This window comes from Condylura cristata, unplaced genomic scaffold, assembly GCF_000260355.1.
Source record: "Condylura cristata isolate star-nosed mole 26May11 unplaced genomic scaffold, ConCri1.0 scaffold00041, whole genome shotgun sequence".
NCBI classification, from domain to species: Eukaryota; Metazoa; Chordata; class Mammalia; order Eulipotyphla; family Talpidae; genus Condylura; species Condylura cristata.
Window position 1 is genome coordinate 2,302,946 of NW_004567142.1, and position 10,483 is coordinate 2,313,428.

The 10,483-nt window shown below is 51.2% G+C and overlaps 1 protein-coding gene across 1 annotated transcript in view; it reads left to right on the top strand.

Annotated features, from left to right (window-relative positions):
• Positions 1-883, top strand: part of CEACAM16 (carcinoembryonic antigen-related cell adhesion molecule 16) — an 8,036-nt gene extending 7,153 nt beyond the window's left edge. The window contains exon 6 of the mRNA XM_004694176.2: positions 648-883. Within this exon, the coding sequence (XP_004694233.1) occupies positions 648-658 (11 nt within the window). The 3' untranslated portion in view covers positions 659-883. The remainder of the gene's footprint in view (positions 1-647) is intronic.
• Positions 884-10,483: the final 9,600 nt, after the last annotated feature.

Below are 10,483 nucleotides of genomic sequence, written 5' to 3' on the forward strand. Positions count from 1 at the left end.
GGGGCCCCCAGAGTCAGGATCCATGTCTCCTCCATCAGACTGGGGGCTCCCAGAGTCAGGTTTCATGTCTCCTCCATCAGACTGGGGGCCCCCAGTGGGAGGGTTCATGTCTCTTCCATCAGACTGGGGGCCCCCAGAGTCAGGGACCAGGTCCCCGCCATTAGACTGGGTTTCCCAGACTCTGCTCCATCAGACTGTGTAGCCTGGGCTCTGAGGCAGGGCAGGGTTTCACCCACAGGCCCAGGCGCTCCCAGAAGCCATGGTTCTGTGTCATGAATAGTGTGTCCTCTCTCACACCTGACACTGCCAGGATCAGAAACCCCATCACCACCAGATACCCCCAGACACTCCTCGGTTCAGATCACACCCGTTTTCCCGAGCGCTGCTCAGTGGCCGCAGGCCGCCTGCCCTGGTGAAGCCTTGGAATTCCTTTTCAACCTGTCTCTCTTCTCACAGTCAACCTCCCTCCCACTCGAGGACCAACGCCACTCTCCTGAACCTGAACCTGGCGCAGGCTGAGCGAGGCGGGGGGGGGGGCCCTCCGGAAGCCCGGCCGTGGGCCGGGCAAAGGGGGGGGCGCCCCCAGGAGCCCAGGTCCTTACCTCGCTGACATTCTTCTCCACCTCCTGCCCCCTCCTCCTCCACAGCCCTGGAGTAGCAGCGTGGCCCTGGCATCGTCCCTGGGAGAAGAGTTCTCTAGCCATCCTCCTGTCTCCGCCCCTGAGCGGAGGACCCTCACTTCCAAGGAGGCCGCTGGACCAGACCGAGGTCCCACTGTTTTGCTTCCTGCCACCCTAGAGTTAGAGCCCTACTCGGGGACCCTACTCCTCCACTGAGCTGTGGGTGAGCCACAGAGGCCATAAATGTCCCGGTTAACACATGCACGTGTCAGCTTCTCCTTCCAGCACCGCCAGCCCTGTCACCTCCGGGAGCCACACTAGACCCCTCCCTTCCCAAGATTATTCTCACCCCTGTGTGTGCATGCACAGGGATGTCCAGTTCTCAGTGCTTGATGTTCGGGCCTCAGGGCTGTCCTGCATTTTCCCACATTATAACTAAATTTCCAGTTTCCCAGTGGGCCAAAGACCGCCCTTCCCTGGGGCACCAAAGCTGTGGGACACTGCCCCTCCTGTCTACATGCACCCTCTCATCACTGAGGCCCGCAAGCATGGCTACTCATGCATAGGACAGAGGAAGGCCAGCTTTCTCAATAAGATTTCCAGCACCTTCTGCCCCTCACCTGTTTAACCAGAGATGTCCCTTTATGTCCCTGAGATGTCTCCCCCACCACCCTGTCTCTCTCTCAAACATCATCTACAGAATCCTAAAAATATCTCCCTTCTCTAGCTACAAAAAATACCTTGTGAATGAATGATCACAAAGGGGGCCGGGGTAGGGGGAAAAGGGTGGTCAGCTGGGAATGGGAGAATGTGTCATCTAAGTCTCCCTAGCAGAGTCTGAGCCTCAAGTCTTACCCATTCCAGATGCCCCTCTAGAGAGAGACTCTTGATGTTGGTCAGAAGTGATGATGGCAGACACCAGGTTTGGGGTAGAGAGTTCAGGCAGGGAAGGAAAGACCCACCAGAGAGATTGCCCAGAGATTTTCAAGAAAATTTTCTCTTCCTGGAGAAATGAGTTAGTGGGGTGGGTAGTGAAGACCACCCAGAATGACAGATAAAATATTTCTGCTATAATCCTACATTTGCCATGATTCACTACATCCTCAACTTGCCCATTGTAATAAAAGCAGTAGACTTGAAGTAGACTACAATTTTCCAAACAATTATATTAGCTTCAGAGCTCTTTCTTTAAATGCAAACAAATGTGGTTGGTCAACATGTCTTTAAAATAGCAATATAGTAAAAGTAAATACCATTTCAAAAGCTATATCCCCTCTCCCCCCAAATTTCTACACACTTAAAATAATCCCTTATTTAAATAATACTTGAATTACAGAAGCCATTAAAATGCAAACTATCAAAGAGTATCAAATGACAGTGAGAACGCTCTATGAAGAAGCCTGTGGGAAATGGCCAAAGTCTCACTTGCATGGGAAACAATAACCTTAAATACTTAAATTATTTGATAATACCCAAAGAGCTTACAATGAGCAAAATAAGCTCCTTCTAAAGAAATGAGTAAAGCCCATAAAACAAACCAAAGAGGGGAAAAGGCAAGGAATTAAGAAAGAGGAAGACAGAAATGAAAGCAATATTAAACAAAATTAATCAATAAAACCTAAAACTGGTATTTGGGAAAATTAATGTGATAGACAAGGATGATGAGAGACAAATGAAACTGATATATAGTAGAGATAAGAAACTGATATATAGTAGAGATAAGAAACTAGTCTGGTTGAAGCACAGTCTGACTGTGTCAGATGCTTAAACACAAATTAAGCATTTTGGAAAAGAGGTGTGGCTAGCCCCCACCACCACCACTCCCCTCCCTCTTCCAAGTTGGCAGGTGCTGCCTTCCCCATGTCAGGTACTCGCTTTCCCAGCCTGCTTTGAGGTTATATGTAGTCACATGTCCTGGCCAATGAAGGATGGCAAGCAAAAAAAATCTGTCCACTGAGTCCACCCTACCTGAGCTGGCATCTCAAAACAGGAATAGTGCCCCTATCCTTGCCCACCCCCAGCAAGTTCACCAGAGTCAGCAATATATATAGGACTATAGCCTCGGTATCAGGACTTCTCTTCAGTGGCTAGAAAGGGAGGTTGTTCTTAAAAGATAATTGAGAGATGGGAATACATAAGAGTAGCTTACATGGGTAAAAATTTTATTCCTTCACGGTAAAAACACCCAGATGCTGAGTGTTCAGAGCTGGAGTGGTGACTCTAGAGAGACTGGGAGATCCAGGAGTCTTTCTATCTGCTCCATCATTCTTACCTTAGGGTCCCATACTCTCAAATTACCTCATGACCCAAGATGGCTGCTGGAGCTGCAGCTGCCTCATCTTCCAGGCTTCAGAGAGAAAGAATGGAATATAAAGCAAAACCAGCCCCAAACCGGTACATGGATAGTGCCGTTTTTAAGGATCTTTCCCCCAAAGCCCCTGCCTAAAACTTCCACTTAAATTTGATTGGCCAACTCTTTTTTAAAAAGATTTATTTATTTATGCATACAGAACTGGGGTATAGACCAGAGGTGCAGGGGCCATGAGAGAATTCACCAGAGAGAGTGGGGATGAGAACAAGCAGACTGACCAAGTACCCTGCTGAGGGGAGCAGTGGGCCAGACAGGAGAGGTCTGCCACACCATGTGGATCACCTCCAGGGCCAGGGATCAAAGTTGCACTGAAGTGGCTGTGGCTAGTTTGCAGTGCTGCGTCCTAACCCATTGCACCACCAGGGAGGGCCTGATTGGCCAACTCTTAGTCACAAGGTCACTGTAGTTACAAGGGAGGCTGGGAAATGTAGTCATTTTCCTGTGTACTTGCTGCTTCCAATAATATCAGGGTCCTGATAGCAAGAAGAGCAGGAAGAATGAATGCCCGGTGGCCAACCGGCAGGCTCTGCCATGCCAGATCTTGGAACGCCTGCCTCCCAAACTGGACAAAGGGCCTTTTTCACCTAAGCTCAAAGGGTGAGCACTACAGCCTAAGCAGAAAGACTTGGGAAAGCCTAGGGTTGTGTTCATCTGGCACTTGCTTTGTGCAATACAGAATTAGGCCAGCAGGCAGAGCAGAAGAAGGGAGGCAACTCAGATTTCTAGGTCAAGTCAGATCCTATGTCCTGAGGGTATGAAGGCTCAGATGTCCCCAGGACCAGTCTCCTGTCCCTCCAGGGCATCCCTAGGCTCCCCAGAAGCCTCCAGCACGGTCCCTCCCCCTTCTTTAAACAGTCCAGGAAAGATCAACAATTACAACCCCTAGTAACAATAGCACTGATAACGTTGACATGGAGAGTCCTTGGCATGGATTATCTCAGCAAAGTCCTGCACCAGCCCGTGGGAGCAGTGACTGCCAGTTTCCCCATGTTACAGGCAGAGAAACAGTGAGCTGAAAAGCTTCTCTGGGCCCCAGAGTTCACACCCACGGCTGCCAGCAAGTCCCCTTCATTCTGCCACAGGGCTGAGTGCTCCTCTCCAGGGATGGTTGAAAGGTTGACTGAGTCGATATAAGAAAAGAATGTAATGCTTAAGTGCTTGATAAGTGTTCTGTTCTTCCCACAAAAGTGTTCATTTTGGCAACAGGCAGATGGAGAGGCCAAAAATAACCTTTTTTTGCAAGGCCTTCTTCCTGGACTCACCCTGCTCCACAGGTGTGCCTTGAACTTGTCAGCACTGGAAATGGGTTCCAAAAGAAAATAATAAGTGTGCGAGAGCTTTTCAGATCTTGATATTGATCACCATAGTTTCGGGGTTCTCCACACTGACCCCCAGATTTGCTCCTCACAGCCTCCCTTTGAGTTCAGGCCGCCTCGTCACAACACACTCCCCAGGCTCCTGATAATCTATGTCACCTGGAGCTGAGATTTTTAAATAAACAACTTGGAAGCTTTTTGTCACTTGGGAAGTCAGGGGACCAGATGCAGGGCCTATTTCACAGAAAAAGGGAAAGTGAGGCCCAAAGTTCTGGCAACTTGCCCATAGTTAGTCAGCCAGGAAGAGACAGGATCAGAAATTGACCCAGAGAGGCACAGGAAGAAGTTTAGGATCACACAGCACAGAGGACTGAGGCTGAGACTAGGGCCCTGCTCTGCCCCAGAAGTTTGATCAAGTTGTCCCACCTCCCTCACAAAGCCACAGACCCCACATTGTGCTTGGGACACCTGGATTCCAATAGACCTGGGGGCGTCTACCAGACAGGGCCTTCAGAGCAGGCCCTGCCTCTCTCTGGACCAGTTCCTCTTTCTCTCCTCAAATGCCTTTTTTCAAGTAGCCTCTCAGGCAGTGGGGAGGGCAGGGGGTGAGTGAATGACCTTGAGGCCAGAACATACAATGGCCCAGTCACAGTCTGGAACCCTGCCAGGGAAAGGAAGGAAACCTGCCCTGTTTTTCTCCCCTGGCTGGAATGTTGATTCAGGATGGAGAGACTGGAGGAGAGGGGAGAAGTGGGGGTGAAGAAGAAAAGGAAGAGAGGGAAGGGGGGGGGACCTGACACCAGGGTGTCACGGTCAGACTTTGGGAAGCAAGCAGGGAGCCTTTCAGCTCCAGCCCCTCCTGACTCATACGGCAGAGTCCAGAGAAGGCATCCTGGCCCCCTGAGGTTGCACAGCACCAGGACAGCCTAAGAGCCTCAACTGTGTCACTAAGTACAAGCTGGAAGAGCTCTCTGGGTCCCCATCATGATCTTTAGAAGTGGGTGTCAGCCCACCCATTCCTCAGAAGAGGAAATGGCGGCCCCAGAGGTAAAGTCACATTTCTGGAATCATCTTCCCCTGGGATTATAGTCTATAGCCCTCTCTCTGGCCTCCCAGCTATTGTTGAAAAACAAACCAGGTAATTTCTGCCTCAGAGCCTTTGCACTGATCTTTCCTCCTGGAGGAATGAGGACTGTTCTTCTCCCTGATCCCTGACTCACCCCATTCAAGTGTCTTTTCAAATGTTGCCTCCTCTGAACACTCAGTGCTGTCTAACTTGCTCTTCATTTTGTATTAAATATTTCTTTCTTCACTTGTCTGTGATCTCTCTTCTCTGCCAGTGAGCTGAATTCTATCTCTTTTGTTCACCAAAGTTGTGTTTAATCTCTTAAAACAGTGCTTGGCACATAATAGGTGTTCAATAAATAGTAGCAATAATGATATGATAAGAAGACTCATCTCACCAGATAGATATTCTGTAGAGCTATTGTATTAGTTATCTACTATGTAACAAATTACCCCAAAACTCAAGAAATGAATCTGAAAGTGGCTTAGCTGGACAATCCCTGGTTCAGGGTTTCTCATAAAGTTATAGTTAAGATGTTGACTGGGTTTCAGTCACCTGAGGGTTTGTTAGAGCTGGTAGACCCATTTTCTGGCACATTCCCATAGCTAATGGCAAGAGACCTCACATCCTTACCACATGAAACTCTCCCTAGAATGTCCTTGAGGTTCTGCATAATACCCCAGAGCAAATTATTCAGTGGGAGAATGAAAAAGAAGCCACTATGCCTATTATCACTTGGTCTCAGAAGTTATGAATCATTACTTCCACCATTTCCTATTTGCTAGAAGCAAATCCCTTTGCCAGCCACATTCAAGAGGAGGGGAATTCATCTTGAGGATTGTCAGAGAAGTTGCGGATATATTTTAAGGCCACCCCACACATAATAATTACAACAGCATGGAGTGAGCCAAAGGGCCAATAAAGAGACAGTGATTACTGAGGGTGTCATAGTCAGCTCAGTCAACCGTAACAAAATGCCACAGACTGAGTGACCTAAATAACAGAAATGTACTTCTCACAGTTCTGGAGCTAGAAATCTAGGATCAAGATGCCAGCAGGTTAGGTTTTGTTCTAAGACTTCTTGTGGCTGGCCCGCCGCTACAGTCTTCCCATGTGCTCACAGTACCTCATGGGAGAACAGACTTTCTGGTGTCTCTATATCTCTATAAAAATACTAACCCCACTAGCTCCCACCTCGGGACTTCATTTTACCTTAAGTACCTCCATATACACCTTATCTCCAAATACAAGCCCATTAGGAGGTTAGAGCTTTGACATAAGAAGGGGGCTGAGGAACTGGGTTGAGAGACAGCAGAGAAAAGCATTTCAAATGAGGGCATAGAATGTGCAAAGGCCAAGAGGCAGGAAAGCCAACTGGTGTGGAGTGAGCCACTGGAGGCAGTGAGAGGGGACAGGGATTAGGTAGGGCCTTGGGGGCCACAATGAAGAGTTTGACAGTCACCCCACTGGAAGGAGCCACTGGACAACTCTGAGCAGAGAATGAAAGGGCTTGACCTTGGGTCTAAAAGGATCCCACTGGACACATGTTAGAAGAGACTGTTGGGGGCAGAAATGCAAGACCAGAGAACCCAGTGAGGAGGCGATAGCCCTGGGCAGTTGGGCCCCGGTGCTGGCAGTGGGAACGGGGATACCCTTTGAAGAAGGAGCCACAGCATTTGCTGATGGACTGGATGAGGTGTGAGGGAAAAGGGGAATGAGGGGTCTCCAGGCTTCAAGCCAATGGAATTGCGTTCATGAGGCAGAGGTGGTGGCAGGACATTTGTCCTTTGCGAGACCAGCTAACAGGGAGACTCCTATGGACTCCAAGGCACACAGGTTCCAGGAGGGAAGTTGGCACAAGTTGTGGACTGTGGTTTTCACCCACCTCCCAGGGGCCCCTTCTCCTCTCCCCCTACTTCCCCTCACGCCTGGGTGGAGCCAGTCTTGTTTGTCTCCCTGTCCTCATCCGTTTTATGATGGGGAAGGCTGGTTTTCCCCTAACCCAGCAGACACCTCTTCCCTCTGTCTGTCCCTGACCCTCCCACCTTGGGAAGCCCCATGCGGAGTCCTAAAGTGTCCCAGCAGGATGGGGCCCTTACCACCCATTCATCCAGCCAGATGGACCCCAAAGGGGAAGTGGGTCACCCGCAGTCACCCGGCCTGCGGTCAAGACTTCAGGCTCCTGTCTCCTCAATGCCCCACCATGGCCCTGGGAGGCTGGGGGCGGAACCACTGATCCTTTCCACATTTCACACGAGAAAATAGGGAGCCCCAGTTTTCTCTTGTGATCCTTTATACTCACCCAAGACCCTCCAAGAATGTGAGAGATGGGATCTCAACCTAAGTCAGAAAAATAATATCTGTGTTATAAGCTCTCAAAAAGCAAGCAGTGAATAGGATGCAGCTCTGCCCTTCCCAAGGAGAAACAGACCATCCCCATCCTGGGCAGTAACAGCCGATAGTGGTCAAGACTGAAATGGGGGAGCCCAGGAGACTGGATGGGGTGCTACCTGACCCAACTGGGGGTCAAGGAGGGCTTCCTGGAGGAGGGGACAGTTCACTGAGATCTAGAGGATGAACAGAAATTAATACGTGCCAATGTTTCATGGAGAAGGGACAGAATTTGCAAAGGCCTGGGACTAAGAGAAAATCTAGGGGTTCTAGCTCTGACCCTGTCCTTCCATGATTAAACTCTCCAGTGCACCCATGTTCCCCAACCCCCAGAAAACTCTCTAGCCTGGCATTTATTCGTTCATTCACACAAAATTCCCTGGAGTATGTAGCTAGTGTCAGGTCCCGTAGGGACATAACTGACCACCAAAGACAGAAGGACTGTGACTCTGACCTGGGACATCAAGGAGGGACTCCTGGAGGAGGAGGCATCTACTCTAAGCTCTGGAGGAATAAGAGAGATGCTATGCAAGAGGCAGGGAAGGGCATTCCAGGCAGAGGGAATGCGAAGACCTGAACGCCCATCTGAGCAAGCTCCAGAAACGGCTCCTCATCCAGCAGAGCGGGAGCACCAACCTGGCAGCTGCTGTGTCCTCTTCCTCAAGCACTGGGAAAGTAGTGAGCGTAGAGGCAGAGGAAGGCTCTTCCTGGCTGCTCCACATGGAAGGTGAACAGACCCACCTGAGGTTTCCCTGGGACGGTCCCCAAGGCAGGGGACCCAGGAAGCCCTCTCCTAGTCTCCGGGAGCTCCTTTTCGTTCAACTGAAGGGCGGGCTTGGCCCAACGTGACCGCTAGGTGGCGCCATTACACCGCCAGCCGGTGCGCGCTGGGGAAGGGATGGTGGGCCCCGAAAGAAATCCCTCTGCCTCTGGACGCCCCCTGGTCCTGGCCCCCTCCGATGCTGCGGCTTGCTAACGCGGGGTTTACAGTACATGAGGGCTGTTCAGATTCTGGAGTTCAGGAAAGAGGTGGCCAAACTGCAACAGACATGTCTGTCTTGTTTGTCTGCATGTGAGACGCACCTTGCTCCTTCCTTCAGACAGGTGTAGCTCACTTCCCCCATCAGGCTACAGCCCTCCACTCCCCATCAGATTAGAAACGCATCACCTGGGGCCTCCCTGGTGGTCGAAGGTAAGTCTCAGCGCTATCACTGCTACTAACCGAGTCTGATCCCTCCACCACCACCACCCACCCCTTGCAGCTGACCCACTTGATGCAACAGACCTCTCAGCTCTCCACCCACCCCTTCCCCGCAGCAGGGCAGCAGGGTATTTCGGTAGAGCTGCCTTTCTGCTCCCCACTCTGTCTCTGTGATTTGTCTCAGCCCCTGCACCTCCGGCCTATACTCCAGTCTTCTATGCAAAAACAAGTCTTTTTTTAAAAATGCATCACCTCACACATCAGATATACCCTCCTGACCTCTACAGGCAGACTTGAAATCCAGACTCAAGCCTTGTTCTCCATCCATGAACTGGGATGGAGAGTCCCCATCTGATCTGGGAAATCCTGGCTCCTTCACCAGACTTGGGGAGGGGTCCTTTTCTTCCTGACTCAGCTGCAACTCCTGGTCTCCCCTCCAGATTAGGAGAACCTGTGCAGGAGAGGAAGACCGGGCCTGATTGGAAAAAGTTGGGGATTTGGGGGGCTCTGTGTGTATCTTTCTTCTGTCCATGGAAGGAGCCACGTGCCATCTCCCTGAGGCACAGAGCAGTGGAGCTGCGTGGGCCTGTGGAGCTGCAGGGAAACAGCTCGCCCCTTTCCCCCCTTCCCTGCACCTGCCCTCCATCCCCCCCAGCCCTGGGCAACTCCCCTGGCAGCCAGAGTAGGGGAATTCTGCCTCTGTCCTTTGCGCTGCCAGCCTTTATCTGCAGGTGGGAAAGGGTTAAAGTACAGAGCAGAGCTTGACGCTTATGCTTATAGCTGGTGGGGAGACACTGGTGGGGCCTAACCTTCCTGGGCTTTCCTGGAGGGGGAGCCTCACCCCTGGGAGGGTAGGGGGTGGGCAGGGTCATAGAGGAAAGTGGGGTGTGGGGTAGAATTTCTCCTCTCCCATCTCACTGCTGGACCTGAGACTGGGTACTGCCCCACCTCTCCTGGCCTGGGTTTCCCCAACTAAAAGGGATCCTTCACTGGGTGGGTGGGAAGACTTGGGACTGTGGCTGATGGTGCCCCAGGAAGGAATTGCATGTGAGAATTTATCCTCCTCACCCATCTCCTCCCCTCTTTACCCCAGCTGCCTGCTCTCCCTGTACACCCAGAGCTGGTCCCCACCACAGCCAGGATGTCTTTTCCCAACATTCGATCCTGACCCTCAACGCTCAACCTTCTATGTCTCCCACTGCCCATAGGAAAGCGCCCGAGTATCTCTGCAGTGATGGTGTGGCTGACCATGTCTGTCTCCACCCTCCTTTCCTTTCTCTAATAGATCCTTCCACACGTCCCCACCTGCTGCAGGTCAGGGAAAACATCAGGACCCAGGGATGTCTTCCTACTCGCCACAGACCAGGCCTGCCCTCTCGGTCCTTCTCCTGTGCATCTCTGCATGGACATGACCACAGGCAAATGTCAAGACGTCTGGGGTTGGACCCTCCCTGGTGCCACAAGGGGTTAAAGCACAGCACTGTGAAGCTAACAGCAGCCACTACAGCACAAGGTTAG